The following is a 19,524-nucleotide window of genomic DNA, read 5'->3' as shown; positions in this document are numbered from 1 at the left end:
CTTGTTCACAAAATCTGGATTATATCCAATTATTTATTTATTATTTATTTATTTATTTATTTTCATAATACATAGATACATTCAATATACATATTCATTTCATATACACATTTATTATACGTATTACGGCTCTTTAGGCATGGCCTGTGTTGAGCCGAATACTAACATGGTAATACAAAGTTTATATATATTTTTTTAATTTTTAATATATATATTTTTTTTAATGATTAGATAATAAACATAACATACAGGAGATATAAAAATAATTTATGTTTTAAGGTTTTTCAATGTGATAATTACACCTGGACTTTAATTATAGGAGATATTCGTATTATTTTTTGACATCTCATCAAAGATGATGAAGCATATGGAAGTCTGAAGGAAATAAATTTACTGGTCAAATTATAAGCTAAAATAATATAAATGAAAAATTATATTTTCTGGCGTTTCCCATGTATGTGATTATAATCCAGGATTCGGATCTCACATACTAATAAAAGATTTTCTGCTCAATAAAAAAATCTTTTTTTCATCTCAACAATAGATCTCTCTAGTGAAGTTCTTATGATACAAAAACAAAGTTTCGAAATTGGTTCATATATATAGAACTTCCAAGAATTTGAATAGTGTGGTTGTGAATAATGGGTAAAATTGGTAAACGTTACACGTGTGTAAAGTGATCACTTATACTAGCCTATGACTGTCGTCAGCCCCGTCTTTGATGAGATGTCAAAAAAATCTGTTTTACAATCAAATAAATTCCATTATATTCCAAGACATTGATTTCGTAAGATTCCTTCAAGACACCTTGAAAGACAAATAAAAGCTAAAAAATATGCAAAACATCTTTTTTTCAATTCCTTTTTGTGCGACGATCTTCAAACGTAAAAAGAGCCCTGAAGAATACTAGATGTAATTTCGAAAAATAATTGATATTTGAACGTAATTATCTCTACCAGGGATGTTTTATTTGTATATTTTTTTTATAAAGATCTGTCTGCGAAAAAAATCTTATCATTTTATTTTTATAATTGGAAAAAGATACTTATACGTTATAAACATATACATATATATTTATATAAATATTATAATTGAGGAAGTTGAATACTTCCTGTAACATTTTTAAAATATGTATTTTTCTACACCAAAAATATTTGTCATTTAGCAATGAGAAAAGAAACAGTTTAAGGTATATGATTGAAAAAAAAACTCATTAAAAATATATATTTTACAGTACTTAGATGTATCTTTACTTCCGTACTTTTAATTTTAATGATTTCGGTATTTTTAAACCAGAATTGATTCATATTTAAAGGAAGTTAACGTTACAAAAAATAATTGGTTTATTTGGAAGCGAAACTGGATTATCACATATCCCTCACTCCTTTCAACAACGTCATTTATAAAAAAAAACTTTTTCAGGAGATCGTTTTTAATGTTTAAAAATATAATAAAATATAAAAAATAAATAACAAACCACTTATTGAACTTTTTACTGTGCAACATATCTTTTTAGGTAAAATCTGAAGGTTTTTTCTCCATTCGAAAAATATATAGTATATTTAAAAAAATAATTAAACAATACATTTTCTTCAAAACGCAAAAACAACACTTTCTGCCCTGTAGCAGGCAAATATCAAGTTAAAAATATGACGCTTTTGCTGGGATATAGTACATTTTTTAAGCATTTCAAAAATATAAGCGATATGTGTCAATGTTGTCTACATTGCATTGTTAAAAATTAACCTTACATACGAAATTCGAACTTTAAAATGCTCTTAAATTTTATTTGTATAAAAGATTTCTATTATTTAATATAAGTATTATACAAATTAAAATTAAAATTATTATTTTTCTCTTGGAAGGATGCAAGATAGCTAGCAGCCGACAGAAGAGTCTGGAGCCAGTTTGTGGACTCCATATGCTCCACATAAGAAGCATACATGAATAAGTATAATATTTACATTTTGACATCTCAACATACATATTAAGAAGAACACGGAACTTTGTTAACTTACGATCTGTCATAGGCTGGCTTGAGTGACCATTTTTTTTCTATATTATTTTGAGAAATAAAAAGACTTTGCTCTTTGATCCCCTCACATTTTTACTAACAACCAACTAGTTTCGGCAACAACATGTTGCCTTTATATATAAATTAAACCCTTAAGAGGGCAACATGCTGTTGCCGAAACTAGTTGGTTGTTTTCTTATAATAATATATCAATATGATTAACAAACTTAATGCTTTCAATATTTAAAACATTATTCTTCCATACAAAATTTTGAGTGTCCAAATACCTGTTCACAAAATCTGGATTATCTCCAATTACAAGAGTTATTTTCATATTGTTTTCATCTCACCAATAGTGAAGTGTGAAGTATCTCTAGTGAAGTTCTAGTGATTCAAGAATAATGTTTCAAAATTGGTTCATATATATAGAAAAACCAAGAATTTGAGTAGTGTGGTTGTCAATGATGGGTAGAATTGGTGAAAAGTGATCACTTAAACCAGCCTATGACGGTCGTCAGCCCCGTAAATGCCCAGACTTCCATATTCTTCTTCATCTTTGATGAGATGTCAAAAAATATTTTATTTTTACTTACCGACGTAAGCTCTGACATCGTAGGACGTTCCGATGGGGGCCCCGCGGTACTCCTTGGCCGGGACGAGCTGCACGCTGGGGGGCGCGAGGGGCGTCAGCTCCATCGTGAAGGCGTGCGCCCGGGGGCCTAGCCTCTGGATCAGCGCTTCCTGTAACAAGGACAATCAACTTCACTAGAGACATCTATTGGTGAGATGAAAATAATATAAAAAATAACCCTCATAATTGGAGATAATCCAGATTTTGTGAACAAGTATTTGGACACACTCAAAATGTTGTAATACGTTACTGTTGCGTTTGTTTGAAAAATCCGACAAAAAATGACCCAAAACGAAGAAGTTTCATCGGACTTACTGAGTGATGAATTACGTATACATTCTACGAACCCTGAAAACTCCACGAACCACGCTTCAGCTAGTGAAAACTGATTTACTCATCGTAAAATCAAATAAGGCGTGTAAACATCCCTTACATCGTATTTTAAAAGGGATTTCAAAACCAAACAAGTTATGTAAATAAAAAATAAGTACATATTTTAATTCCAGATACACTGAACCCTCCATTTACACGGTAAATGCGTTCCACGCGACATCGTATAAAAAGTATTGTTTGCATGTTGTGGTAGTGGTTGTCCTGACGAAGAAACGGGTACGTCTCGAAATCGGTAGACATAAAAATCTCTGTGAGCGGTTATGTTACTAACATTTAAAAAAAAAAAAGTAAAAATGACTAACCACAAAGTAAATGCTTTAGATATTAATAATATTGAGAATTTAAAAAGTACTTACTTTTACTTAAATAAAAAAAAAATGGGGATAGGCTTTTATGTTTTTTTTTAGATGGGAATTTATTATTTACCTTGTTTATTATGTACAAGGTTTATAAATCATTCAGTGGATTTTTGTTTTTTCTAGCTAATTAAATATGTTTTTTTTTAAATCTGTGTTGGGAACAGGAGGGATAAGGGATAGTTTTATTTACACAAAAATTAATTCAGGATATAAAAAAGCTGAACATCACGTCACTAATTCGCAGGGGTAGTTTAAGTAAGGTTAGGTTAGGTTAAAATTAAGTTATTTTAATTATTGTTTCGGCATTGACTTTGTGGTAAGACATGAAATTGTAAATGAAAATACTTGTTTTTTACCACTTGAGTTATACTCGTATTTATTTAAGCATTTTTTTTTATTAAATGTTTTTTGTTTTTATTATTTATTTTATTTTATTTATGTTAAATGTCCGCCTCCGTAGTGTAATGGTCAGCACGCTCGCCTACCGTTCTGGAGGTCCCGAGTTCGATTCCCAGGGGGGTTTAATAAATATAAGTGATTTTTTCACTCTAATATTTATTCAATATTACACTGGACTGGTACCTGAAGTGGAGGGCTGATCACCTTTCCTTCATGTGTAATCGATCGAGATAACACTGCGTTTATATGAAGCAGTGCCCTATGCACCATTGGGGTGCGGTAAGGGTTTTATTATTATTATTATTATGTTAAATTTAATATACAGGAATCCAACTCCCAAACAAAGTATCCACCCTTCTTTCAGAACCTAATTTTTGGATTTTCTGTCTAATTTCTAAAATGATAAAGCTAAACGCATTTAAACTATGAAATTTTGTATGAATTGTTATTTTTATTTTGTATAAATATAAATTACATTTGACACTGGCAGAAACATACTTTCACCTATTTATATCTAAATACTCGTAGAGTGTTCATGTTTAAAAAAAATAGTTATTCAATTTATTTTAATTTTTTTTTGGATGGTGGACTTTCGGTTTTACCGGACACAACCTTCCCCCAATTCTTCTTCAAACCCTCATCCGCACCCGATGGTGCATAGGGCACTGCATTATATAAACGCAGTGTTATCTTGATCGTTAACAATTAAGATGATCAGCCCTCCCCCCTCTATTAGTCCGTCATATGGAGGTTTTACTGTACTGTTACTCACTGTTAAATGTATTCAATATTTTTTTTTGAAGCAATGACTTTGTGATTTTCCATTTTGTAAATAAAATAAAACTTTGTTTTAAAATCAATATAAATATTTTATTTTATCTAAATTATAATGTCTACCGATTTTGAAGCTAACCACTTCTTTTTCAAGTATTAATCTATCTTGAAAAAGAAGCGGTTAGCTTCGAAACCGGTAAACATTATAATTAAGTTACAATAAAATATTTACAGTGATTTTAAAACAGAGTTATATCATAATGATTAAAGAAAACACTTCGTTTTTTACCACTTGATTTTTATTATAGACTACATGTTTCAGAAGTTAAACTTCCATCATTCAGGTCTGTATAATAACTTCTGAAACATAAAGTCTATAATAAAACTCAAGTGGTAAAAAACGAAGTGTTTTCTTTAATCATTGTTATATCATAATTATTAAAATCTTTACTCTTATTTTCTTCACACCGTGTTATTTCAAAATCGTATAAAGGGGAGTTTAAAGTAAACGATTTATTTTTCTAAATTTTCACAGTACTCGGCAGGAAGCCGCTGTCAGCGCTTTAATTTTTTTTCCTGTTCCAATTTTATATTCCGCCCTGAAAATATTGCCCAGTTACGAAGTTAGCGGGTATTTAGTCTGAAAAATGTACAAAATAAGGTTTTATAATCTGAAGGGTGTGTTTATACATAATTCATGAGGTTTAGCGGGCGAAAAGCGCTGAAGTGATAATAAATTTAGGCAAAAAATACATCATAAAGGGGTTTAAAAAAATTAATACATTTATCACATATTTTTAATTTAATAAATTGATTCGGCAGTTCTCAAATATTATAATTATATTTTTTTGGCGATATATGTAAATGTATTATTTTTTGACATCTCATCAAAGATAAAAAATAATTTGGAAGTCTGGGTATTTACGGGGCTGACGCCGTCATAGGCTGGTTTAAGTGATCACTTTACACACGTGTAACATTCACCAATTTTACCCATTATTGACAACCACACTACTCAAATTCTTGGTCGTTCTATATATATGAACCAATTTAGAAACCTTGTTCTTGAATCACTAGAACTTCATTATCTTCAATAATTGGAGATAATCGTGATTTTGTAAACAAGTATTTGGACACACTCAAAATGTTGTAGATATAAATGTAAATGTCTTTTGGTATCTCTTAAGGTGTTAAACGGGTATGTGTAATGTCACCATGGCTGTCAAATCTAAATAAGGATACTTGCATGAAAGAATTGAAAGGTTTGAATATTGGAGCTAAAATGATTCATTTAACTGTCTGCTGCTTTTTGTATGCTGACGATGCTGTTCTTCTTACCGATAGCAGAGAAGACCTGCAAGCGTTGGTGACAAAAGTGTGTCATGTGTGATTTGATGAACGTGTAGCAAATCTAAAATCATAGTTTTGTAAGAGATGGATGTAGATCTGTATTTAAAATAGTAGTAAATGGAAGGATTATGGAACAGGTAGATGATTTTGTATATTTGGGAAACATATTTTCTAGGGATGAAAAGATTGATAAAAATATAACAAGGAGAGTGAATGCTGGGAATAGAGTGAATGGTCCACTTAAATCTCTCTAACCCTTATCCGCACCCCAATGGTGCATACGGCACTGCAACATATAAACGCAATGTTATCTTGATCGTAAACACATGAAGGAAAGGCGATCAGCCCTCCGCTTCAGGTACCAGTCCAGGGTAATTTGTTACTTTATTATTTGTGTTCCAGTCTTGTAAACCTTAATCCCATGTCCCAAAATGAGAAATATAAATTACTCATCGGGAATATTATATGTATTTATGATTTATGTATGTAATATGTTTTAAAATAAATAGATAAATTTTAAATAAATAATTTCAGGACTATCGATCATACCGCGCAACAATCGATAAAAATGCGTAATCAAATACACATTACTTCTAGTCTTTAAATTATTGTATTTTATGGAAGGCATGCCCCTGGCTATTACATGGTCTTAGGTTTGACCTCTAGGAAAGGTCTAGGTTTTACTGCAGGCGATAAGCACCGTTTATTGAATACGAAGTGATTGAAACCGTGATCTATGTGCAAATAAAATGCGCTCACCACTGCACAGGCAATGCCATGAATAACCCGCACTGAGCTAGGCCGGTATCGACCTGTTCGTCCGGCCAAACCGCCATGACCTCGAAATGTGGGTCAAGTCTACAACGAGGCGGCGAGAAACTAAAGGTTAAATGTGCAGCGTTAAACAAGAAAGCATTAACTCACATAAAAATAATAACGGGTAAATGATTTTGTATATTTTCTAATACTCTCATTATCATTCGTAAAATATAAAATTGTATCCCGATTTTTCTGTGAATTTACATTTAAAAGGTTTTTTTATATTGTTTCACATTTTCAAATCGCAACTTATTTAAAAAAAATTGCTTTGCAAGAGCAGATTTGTCAGGAAGCCTAGATGCTTCTGTATCAGATCTGGGCATGCGGTGGGACAGCTTCCTTATCATTCATCGTTCACTTTGTATAATACCACTTTAAAAAAACCCTAGTTCATTAATACCACTTTAAAAAAACGCATTCCATCATCAGATCAAATGAAGATTAAAATGAAATTGTTACGGTCTGTTATTTATACAAAAATAAGATTTTGAAAGGAAATTTCAAAATTATTTCAAAAATCTATTTTTGTATCCATTTCAATTTTCGACGATTTTATTTTAATCTATATTTGACCTGATGATGGAATGATTATTTCAAAACCGGTAGTCACGAAGTAGTGCTTTTAAAAGTGGTTTTAAACGAAGTAAACGACAATTGATACGGAGAGTGTTTTCTTAATTTTTGATGATATACTTCCCAAATATTCGAAATCGAAAAAAGTATGTAAATTTATTATTTTTTATTACTATTAGTAATGGTCAGTACGCTTGGCTAATAATAATAAAACCCTTATCCGCACCCAACGGTGCATAGGGCACTGCGTCATATAAACGCAGTGTTATCTTGATCGCTTACACATGAAGGAAAGGTGATCAGCCTTCCGCTTCAGGTACCAGTCCAGGGTGGTATTAAATAAATATTACAGTGAAAAATCACTTATATTTATTTTACCCCCCTTGGGAATCGAACCCAGGACCTCCAGAACGGTAGCCGACCATTACACTACGGAGGCGGACAAGCCTCAAGAAAATAATAAGTGAATAAATAGATCGGGTTGGACTCTTTCTGCCTAACGCGGTCCAATCGTCGGAAAGGCAAGTTTAAGGGGTTCGTAAAGTAATTGGAAAAGAGCACTCGCTCGGAAGCATCTGGTGGGTCGTACACGTAGACTCCCTACGGATAGTCAGGGCTGCATTATGCAAATTACTTCTTCCTCCTTGGCTTTCCTTTCAAAGCAATTTATCGTTTATCTACGTAAGTGCATAATTTCATTTAAAAAGCTTCAGGCTGCTGCGAATAACAAAGCAAAATATTGTTAGAAAATCAGACACTGATTATTCACTCTAAGGATTTTTATTATTTTTTTATTATTTAATATGGTTACCATAGTTTTAATTTTTATTGATTTATTTAAACCTCAGGTACAGAAAAGAAATAAGTACCATGGCGGGCTTATTGCTAAAAACAAATATCTTCAAACTAACCAAAAACAGACTAGTGATATTGGTCAAAATGTTTGATACCATAACTGTTTGATATATAGCTGATATATCCATGATACATAGCTGTTTGCAATAAGAGAGTAGATAGTAATTTTGATAGTAATATCATCATGTTTTACTACAAAGTGAATGCTGAAACAATAAAATAAAATATCTGTATTTGTTGTAACTGCAGACAGTTGGTAGAATTCCATATTAAATTGTTGGGTCATACTTATATTCAAAATTAAACACGATTATTGGATTGAATTCTACTATTATTTACATATATATGATAGTATGTGACGCATTTCGTTTTTAAGACATCGTTTTTTTTAAAATTTATTTTATAAACAAAAATTGTATACATTTATTTAAAGAATTTTTTTAAACATGTATATATATATATATATATATATATATATATATATATATATATATATATATATATATATATATATATATATATATATATATCTATAAATATATATATAAATACATAAATATATAAACATATATATATAAATATAAATAAATAAATAAATATATATATATATATATATATATATATATATATATATATATATATATATATATATATATTATTTTTATTTATTGTTTTTAACCATTTTAACCTAATATACACAAAAGTGAGAAAAAATTAAAAGATAAACTATTTTTGAATTTTCATAACATTAACTATTGATCATTTACCTATTTCTTTATTTTGCCATCAAACACAAAATTCTTAATAAGACGAAACGCGTCACATATTATCATATACATATATGTAAATAAAAGTAGAATTCAATCCAATAACCGTGTTTAATTTTGGATATATTACCCAACAATTTAAAATATCTGTAGTATAATTATTTTAGTATCTTTCAACAAAAGCTTCAAAATCTTTAACGACCGTAGTAAAGATAACTTTAAGTGTTTAATTTCACAATTTCTTTGAGAAATTTTCCCAGAAATTTTCTATTATACTTAAAATATTTCATTTAATGGTCGAAATTCGTACTTAGACTTCGTTTTCTCGTCCTAATGCCCTCGGTTTCGTGAAATACGATACAAAACCCTATTAGGCCGTTTCAGAACATCCGGTACGACTAAAACAGTTCCGATTTGCGCGCTAACCGCTCCGTTTTCCGGCGAAACGGAACGAATTCAATATTCTCTATAATTTTCATTATTCGAGAGTGCTCGCGGCTTTGCTGATGCCTTCATTGTGTTTGGGAAGTATGTCGATTATTCTGCGAAGTGAAGCACAGGTCCTGTATGGTATATTCCATAGTTACAAGTACTATTAAAAATAATAATAATAATAAATAAATAATAAAACCCTTATCCGCACCCCAATGGTGCATAGGGCACTGCGTCATATAAACGCAGTGTTATCTTGATCGTTTACACATGAAGGAAAGGTGATCAGCCCTCCGCTTCAGGTACCAGTCCAGGGTAATATTGAATAAATATTACAGTGAAAAAATCACTAATATTTATTTGACCCCCCTGGGAATCGAACCCGGGACCTCCAGAACGGTAGCCGAGCGTGCTGACCATTACACTACGGAGGCGGACATAAAAATAATAATAATAATTAAAAATAATTGATGTAGCGCCTTTTTTGTTAAATACTATATAGTATGACTGTATGACTGATATACTGTATTACTGATAGCCCTTCGGGTATATCAGTAATACAGTATATCAGGGCTAAGCGGGTTAGCGCTAATAATTTTTTTTTCCTCTTTTTACAGTAAACAAAAGATTTATTTTTAAATTCTTTCAGACTCTTTTCATTCTTCATACATTCAGGCATCTCATCATACATTTTTAAACCCTTATACATTAAACGATTTTGTGACTCGGTTTTTTTCAACAATGGCAGTCTTATTCTATCCTTATTTCTAGTAATATATTCATGAAAATCTTTGTTTAACACTTTTTTACCCTTAAAATATTTCGGTAATTTACTGTTTCGAATTTTAAATATAAATATCAGGATATTTAATTTTAGTCTGTTTTTTATAGATAACCAGTTGAATTCTTCTCTCATTTTTTCTATATTATTATATCTGTTTTTCTTGAGCACTATTCTCATCGTTTTTATCATGTACATAGAACTTCCAAGAATGTGAGAAATGTGGTTGTAAATCATGGGTAGAATTGGTGAATATTACACGTGTGTAAAGTGATCACTTAAACCAGCCTATGACGGTCATAAGCCTTGCAAATGCCAAGACTTCCATATTCTTCTTCATCTGTGTTGAGATGTTAAAAAATAATATCCTTCATATGTTTTTTAGTGGTTTTTATCACGTATATAAAACTACCAAGAATGTGAGAAATGTGGTTGTAAATCATGAGTAGAATAGGTGAATGTTACACGTGTGTAAAGTGATCACTTAAACCAGCCTATGACGGGCATAAGCCTTGTAAATGCCTAGACTTCCATATTCTTCTTCATCTGTGTTGAGATGTTAAAAAATAATATCCTTCATATGTTTTTTAGTGGTTTTTATCACGTATATAAAACTACCAAGAATGTGAGAAATGTGGTTGTAAATCATGAGTAGAATAGGTGAATGTTACACGTGTGTAAAGTGATCACTTAAACCAGCCTATGACGGTCATAAGCCTTGTAAATGCCAAGACTTCCATATTCTTCTTCATCTGTGTTGAGATGTTAAAAAATAATATCCTTCATATGTTTTTTAGTGGTTTTTATCACGTATATAAAACTACCAAGAATGTGAGAAATGTGGTTGTAAATCATGAGTAGAATAGGTGAATGTTACACGTGTGTAAAGTGATCACTTAAACCAGCCTATGACGGGCATAAGCCTTGTAAATGCCTAGACTTCCATATTCTTCTTCATCTGTGTTGAGATGTTAAAAAATAATATCCTTCATATGTTTTTTAGTATCTCAACTTGATATGAATCACGCATATGGAAGTCTAAACCTCCTAGGTCTTGCGACCTGGCATTTGGCTGGCATAAGCGATCACTTTATACACTTGTGTATAAAGTGATCGCTTCACCATTGTGTCCATTATAACTTATGCGTGTGCATTTTTTCAAATAAAAACATACTTAATCAGTAATAAAAAACAAAAATCTACTTTATGATCTACAAACCTTGTACACAATAAGAAAAGTAAAAATAAATTCAGTTCCCATCTAAAAAAGAGAAATTTTTGTGTTTTTATTATTTACACAAATATTTCAATTTTATGCTATTTCTGTGAGCCTAAGCGGCTCATTATTATAAATATGTATCAAATTGTGGTAGATTAGGTTTGAACCGAGAAACTTTGACTCAAGAGTCCGCGACACTAACCACGGGACCACAATCCGACACAACTCATGCGTTTGAAACGACAAAACAGTATAAACTGTTAAATGATAAAAATACAAAAAAGTATTTTTTTGTGTTTTTTGAACAAATTCCTTTTGATAATGTAGGAATTTTGTAGAAAGCACACAGTACTCGTAGAAACCGGAAACAGGAAATTTCTGCTTTGACGAAGCCAATCAAATTTCGATCTCGCGTCGAACTTCCTCATTATTTTGACATTCGAACGGATATTGCTGTAATTTCCAGCGATTTTTCTACAGTTGGCATGCCTGTAATATTTTGAATAAGCCGTCTTATTCTGAACTTTTGGTGCATAGGGCACTACAACACACCGTTGCGATGCCAACTTGATGATTATATATTATATTATAATATATGCAAAACTAACGATGTTACATACATCATATGAAAGCAATGTAATTTCATCAATTCTGCGCTTCGCAGTAATTTGTTTAAATAAATATTATATTGTCATCTTAACATAGATGATGAAAAGTATAGAAGTCTGGATATTTAAAGGGATTACCACCTGTCATTGACTGGTTTCAGTGATCACATAATTGAAAACCACACTGTTAAAATTTGAAATTTATGTGTCACGCGCGTAAAAGAAGGTGTCAATTAAAAGATAAATGTAACATCCGAAATAGAAAAAAAGAATAAGTAAAGGATTTTAAAACTTTTTACTTTTTTCAACATATATTGAAAAAATATTTTTGTATTTTTTTTTAAACTCCTTACTTTTCAATAATTCTTTATTTCGAAGAAAAACTACAAAATACAAAAACGGTGTTTAATGAAAAAAGTTATAAAAAGTTATAGTTATGAAAAAAGTTAGAAAAAAGTTAATTGATTATGTTAAATGTCACCTGGGTTTAACATCACCCATATACACGCACACACACACACACTAACATACACACCCTCTTACACACTTCACACATGCACATTTTCTCTCATAGATACGTGTTCATTTGCTAGATCTACACTAAATATTTTGTACTAATCTTTATGTTTCTGTGGTTAACTATAATTGGCTTGTTTAGTGTATATTCATTTAATGTTTTGTTTTATATACGTTGCCGTTGTTAGTCCAAATAAATAAATAAAATAAAAAACCAAGAAAATTAAGTTTAACTTTAACATATCGACGGCCCCTACGTAAAGTACTCTATCTGCAAATCTGTTACTTTAGAGGAGAGAGCTTAGAAGATTTTTTCAACGTATTATTTTTTATTAATTAACGGTTTTATCTGAAATTCTACACTAGAATTATACATTAAAAAACACGATAAAATAATGTATTTAATCGTTTTAAAATTTAACGATTTGTAAAAATTAAGTAGTAAGCGTTTTAGGAGTTCAGTTCTTTTCGAAAATTCGATGTAGATAGCGTCTGATACGCATGAAAACTAGGCGTAATTTATTTTGTTTTGAATATTGAAAGCATTAACTTTGTGGATCATATTGATATATTATTTCGAGAAATAAAAATACTTTGTGTTCTGATCCGCTCACATTTTTATTAACCAACTAGTTTCGGCAACAACCTGTTGCCCTCTTCAGGGTAACATTTATTACTAAATATATATATATATATATATATATATATATATATATATATATATATATATATATATATATATATATATATATATATATATATATATATATATATATATATATATATATATATATATATATATATATATATATATATATATATATATATATATATATATATATATATATATATATATATATATATATATATAAAAAAACAGTGTACAAGTTGTTGGGTTTCAAAAGGGTAGGGGTGGGGGTGATGGTGTTTTAAGGGGGTAATGGTGTTTTTATTTTATTTCTCGATATAATATAAGTAATTTATTTTATTCATATTTTTGTTTGTTTATATTTGTGGACAACGGTCAGTTGATAACTTACACCAAATATCTCAAAATTGACCGAAATGTAGTCAGATCACTTTACACACGTCAATATATTAAGCCTTAAAACTTAATTTCAGCATACGTTTGAAAAATTCGAAATATCATACTTTATTAAATTATTGATTTGAAAAAAAATATTATCACTAAAAGGTTGGAAAACACCTTTTGAAATTTTCGCTAGCACGTTAACGATCGCCACAATTCATTATAAACTTGAATCGAGCCATTTGAAAAGCCTCTGACAATATTTTGCTGAAAGCTCTACACATAACAAAAAACAGTAAAAAGTATGACAACGCAATATTTGAACGGATGGAGCCGGCTACTTCAAATTATAGGGTGTTTCCAATCTAACGAAATATTTAAATATTAAAATTTTATATATATTTATTAGTTTAATATATTATTAGTGGTTTGGCCGGTACTTATCGGTAGTACGTTTTGAATTTCGAACGACGCCCGACTGCCCGAATACAAGACAAAAGAAAACAAAAGTAAAAAACAGTTGCAATTTGACTCTTCACGCGGGCGCTCTATATATTGAATTGTTGTGAATACCTCGCTGTATTTTATTGAATTGTTGTGAATACCTCGCTGTATTTTGTGACCCCATCACCACCATCAAGAGAGAATCGCCCTGATCCCAGCGCTGGATCAAGACCATCTATAAGAATAAAAGGTTAGTTCTTTATTCATACGTGCTATTTGATATTTATCGAACTCGCCTTCCCTTGGTACTTGAAAGTTCGAGCATAAATCATCGAACTAACTCGGGAGAGTATCACGACTCCAAATCGATCTAAATATTTCTATCTTGTAGAATCGTCGTCTTATTGTTAATAATATAAGACTGGTCCTTCGAATAATTATTTTTTTTGAGTTTCATTTCGCACTGTGGCGAAACCATTTTTGGTCCTATCGAACCGGATTTACATATTTACGATTACTAGCGTACCTATTTACGATTGCGAGCGTTTCGGATTTGGTGTCAATACTAAATTCGATATTTAAATTCCTTGTGAATTTGTTTCCCTTTGATAATATTGCTACTGCAATAAGCATTACGTAAACATGAATGATAAAATACAACTTAAATTGGCGAAAGCAAAAAAAGATTATATTTTGGCGAAAATCGAAGAGCTACATAAACAAGCTCAAAATGTTTATCAAAGTCAAAAAGAAACGCAAATTACACAAGAATTTAGATTTAGAGTACAGGCATCGGAAATTGACAATCTTTTTTCCGAATTTAAAAACTTATGTGATAATGAAAACGTGTTGCAAATGAAGTTAAATCCAGATTTTCAGCCGAATTTTGAGAGCTTGACAGTTTTCAAAAGGAAGTTTTATTTTGTTAAAGACACACTTATAAGGATGACAAAATATTCCGAACTCGAGTCGTCAAATACTTCGCAACCAATTCACGGTGTAACAAATTTAGTTTTAAAATCGCAGGATGATCCTAGTTATAATTTAAGTATTCAACCACTAGTATTAAATAAGATAACCGATAACCTTCCAGTTTCCGAGATTAATACCTCATCTCTCAACTATTTAAATGACTTGTCCTTAGCTGACAGAGACTTCCACATTTCAAGACCAGTAGACATATTACTGGGTGCTGAAGTTTTTACTGAAAATCTGCGAGATAAAAGAATACGTGGACCGCCAGGAAACTCAGACGCTATGGAGACCGCATTTGGGTTTAAAATTGTAGGTTCGGCCAATTCTTTGATAAGTTACGATAAGGACGATACTCGTCCTCCTATTCATAATTTTTTGACTACTTCTAAGGAATCAATTGAGTCACTAGTATCCAGATTTTGGACATTAGAAGAAGCACCTTCGAGTGAAAAACCAAGTTTTTCATCTGAGGAAAAACAGTGTGAAGAATTTTGTAAATCAAACATACATCGGGATAGCACTGGGCGCTACGTCACAGCACTACCCTTTAATAGAGATCCATCCTGTTTAGGAGATTCACTTACAACTGCGACACTTCGCTATCAGAAGTTAGAACGCAAAATTAATCAAAATGACACTCTGCGTCGTGACTATGATAAGGTCATGGAAGAATATCTCGAAAATAAATTTATTTCTCCCATACCACTTAGTAATTCTAACGAGCCATTTTATGTCATACCTCATCACAGAGTTCAACGAGCGGACAAACTCACTACAAAACTTAGAGTTGTCCTAAACGCCAGTCAGGTGACTACGTCGGGTCTTTCTCTGAATGATTGTTTACATCCAGGTCCTAATTTACAAGCAGAATTACCCGCCGTTATTCTAAAATTCAGATTATTTCCAATTGCACTCAGCGCGGATATCAAGCAAATGTTTCTAAATTTAATTGTACGTCCTGAAGATCGTCGTTTTCTCAATATCCTGTATGAATTTAAAACTGATGACGTAATAAAGATGTACCAGTTTAATCGCGTGTGCTTCGGTTTGAGATGTAGTCCTTACTTAGCTATGCGTACCGTAAAGCAGCTAGCTAAAGATGAACATGATAAATATCCATACGCTACCAAAATCGCGTCCGAAGATTTTTATATGGACGATTTAGGCACGTCCACTCGCACAACGGAAGAAGGTGTTAAGTTGGCGCTAAGTCTAATTGAACTTTTCAAATTAGGAGGTTTTGAATTAGTTAAATTTGTAAGCAACTCGGCGGAAGTAATGAATGCTATTCCGGAAAGTAATCGTTTAACTAGTAAAGTTAAATTTGACAATGAAGAGGATAACCTTAAGATTCTCGGATTAGATTGGTGTCCTAAGGAAGATGTTTTAACAGTTTCTGTAAAATGTAGCCCAATACCTAAATGTACCAAACGCACAATGTTGTCAACGGTGGCAAAGTTGTGGGATATCAATGGCTATTGTTCTCCAGTAATCTTATATGCGAAATTATTAATCAAAGCTTTATGGATTCGTAAGTTAGGGTGGTATGAATTGCCACCTGAGGAAATAAAAACTACCTGGCAAAAGTTCTTAAAAGAATTGCCTCTGCTAAAAGAATTTAAATTGCCTCGATTTTTAGGCTTTGAATCGGAATTATGTACTTTTAACATATTAGGGTTTGCAGACGCCAGCGAACGCGCGAACGGCGCCTGTGTTTATAAGTGCATAGAAGTTCCAAATAATCCCAATGAAATAAGTCTTATTCTAGCCAAGAGTCGTGTAGCTCAACTCAAAATTGTGTCTTTAGCTCGATTAGAACTTTGCGCAGTCTTATTATTAGCAAAGCTTATTAAATTTGTCATCGATACAATTTCCTCAAGGTGTACAGTAAAAAATATATATGCCTTTAGTGACTCGACAGTCGCTCTACACTGGACTCACTCATCACCACATCGTTTTGACACATTCGTCGCAAATAGGATCACCAAGATTCAAGAACTTCTTGATCCCAAATATTTTTACCATATCAATGGTAAGCAAAATCCAAGCGACTGTATATCTCGCGGGTTGAAACCCGCGCAATTAATTGACCACCCTCTGTGGTTAAACGGTCCACCGTGGGCTAGGGAAGATTGCTCTACGTGGCCTATAAATAAATTTTCCTTTGAAGAATCCGAAGATAAAAAATTGGAATACAAACGTTCTAAAGTTTTTCTAACAACGAATACATTCGTTAATAATTGTTTGGAGTTTTACGAATTGTCTAAAAGAGTCTCGTGTTGGGACAGGCTTCTTCGTATAATTGTATATTGTTTACGTTTTTTAAAACGGTTACCTCGTTCGGTGACAGTTACAGTCTCAGATTTGATAGAAGCTGAGAAGGTGGTTATTAGAGCGGTCCAAAGCATGCATTTTTCAGACGAAATAAGCCAATTAAAGGGGTCTCAGGTCATATCAAAACAGTTGAAACGTCTGAGTCCCTTTATAGACGAAGAAGGTATTTTACGCATTGAAGGAAGATTATCCAAAGCAGATCTTCCTTTTGAAACCAAACACCCAGCGCTTCTTCCAAAACGAGACCATGTGGTCGATTTAATAATAGATCAGTACCACAAATTTCACTTACATACGGGATCGGGACTCCTTATGTCTATCCTGCGCCAAAGATTTTGGATTCTTTCTGCCAGAAGCGTCATTAGAGGGCGAGTAAATAAATGCAATGCCTGCTTCCGCATGTCTCCGTCACATCCAACTCCGAAAATGGCTGATCTTCCATCATATCGGATACAGGAGGCAAAAGCTTTTGTCCACACAGGTGTTGATTACGCGGGTCCTCTAAACATTACTCTCACTAGAAAGCGCGGACAACGTTCTCAAAAGGCTTATCTGTGTCTTTTTATTTGCTTAACAACTAAGGCTGTACATATTGAACTTGCTTCGGACTTATCCTCCGATACTTTCTTAGCCGCGTTCAAACGTTTTTTGTCGCGAAGAGGACCTGTATCATGTTTGTACTCAGATAATGGTACAAATTTTATTGGAGCTAAGGCACAGTTAGAAGATATTTATAAGTTAACCGTATCGCAGGAATACCACAATATTATAAGCAAAGAAATGCTTAAGCGTCGTATAGAATGGAAATTAATTCCACCTCATAGTCCACATTTTGGTGGAATCTGGGAGTCAAATATTAAGAGTTTCAAATCACACTTATATAGAGTAATAGGAAGTCAATTACTGACTTATGAAGAACTCCTTACGGTATTAGTACAGATAGAGGCTCTCCTCAATTCTAGACCCATTTGTGTGTTATCGGGCGAACCTCATCCGGAAGTCTTTACTCCCGCCCACTTTCTCATGTATACACCTTTGCAATCTCTTCCGGCCTTGGAAACAAACAGTTATAGTCTAGGTTATCGTAAACGGTTATTAGACAGTTTAGTCCAAGAATATTGGAAAAAGTGGAGGTTGGAATACTTGCATACATTGCAAGTGCGCCAAAAGTGGTGTACACCCGATCACCCGGTAACTGTGGGTACTTTAGTTCTAATTATACAAGACGACATCCCTCCTTTACGTTGGCCTCTAGGAAGAATAGAAGAATTATACCCTGGCACCGATGGTATTGCCAGAGTGGCTTTGGTCAGAACCCAAACCACCAGCTTCAAAAGGCCAGTTGTTAAACTGTGTCCAATTCCAAATCAATAGTAGTTTGTTTATCTATTGTTTTTGCATTTTTTTATCTCAGTTTTTCTTTTGTTTGTTTGTTTTTGCATTAAGTTTCCAATTGTATTGAATTGGACGTTTCCGAACAAGTGAAAGTGTTGAGAGAATTACCTCAAACCTCTTATGGTTCAAATTGAAATGAATTATTTAATTATCCCTTTATTTAAGTATTTTTCGATATTATTTCTCTCTCTTCAACATTCGTGTTTGATCGTTTTGGAGTTCGTGGTTCTTTCGGTTTGCGTCGACGGTTTCGGAAGCTCTAGGAACTTCCAAGGCGGGGGGCATGGTTTGGCCGGTACTTATCGGTAGTACGTTTTGAATTTCGAACGACGCCCGACTGCCCGAATACAAGACAAAAGAAAACAAAAGTAAAAAACAGTTGCAATTTGACTCTTCACGCGGGCGCTCTATATATTGAATTGTTGTGAATACCTCGCTGTATTTTATTGAATTGTTGTGAATACCTCGCTGTATTTTGTGACCCCATCACCACCATCAAGAGAGAATCGCCCTGATCCCAGCGCTGGATCAAGACCATCTATAAGAATAAAAGGTTAGTTCTTTATTCATACGTGCTATTTGATATTTATCGAACTCGCCTTCCCTTGGTACTTGAAAGTTCGAGCATAAATCATCGAACTAACTCGGGAGAGTATCACGACTCCAAATCGATCTAAATATTTCTATCTTGTAGAATCGTCGTCTTATTGTTAATAATATAAGACTGGTCCTTCGAATAATTATTTTTTTTGAGTTTCATTTCGCACTGTGGCGAAACCAATTAGATTAAAACATATATTTTTAGCTTTTCCACTTTATTTTTATTTGACCAGCGACCGGGTTTTGTCGTTACCGA

At 32.4% G+C, this 19,524-nt stretch overlaps 1 protein-coding gene across 1 annotated transcript in view; it reads right to left on the bottom strand.

The window, feature by feature from the left end:
• LOC148307268 (arrestin homolog) overlaps positions 1-19,524 on the bottom strand; it is a 66,354-nt gene that overhangs the window by 13,918 nt on the left and 32,912 nt on the right. Inside the window, exon 4 of the mRNA XM_088263619.1 lies at positions 2,608-2,755. Coding sequence (XP_088119745.1) covers positions 2,608-2,755 — 148 coding nt within the window. The remainder of the gene's footprint in view (positions 1-2,607; positions 2,756-19,524) is intronic.

Source organism: Brachycentrus maculatus, unplaced genomic scaffold (genome assembly GCF_059751285.1).
Source record: "Brachycentrus maculatus isolate JH-2025_06_01 unplaced genomic scaffold, ASM5975128v1 h1tg000202l, whole genome shotgun sequence".
NCBI lineage: Eukaryota > Metazoa > Arthropoda > Insecta > Trichoptera > Brachycentridae > Brachycentrus > Brachycentrus maculatus.
Note: the sequence above shows the minus strand (reverse complement) of the source record. Positions and strands in the feature narration are given on the sequence as shown.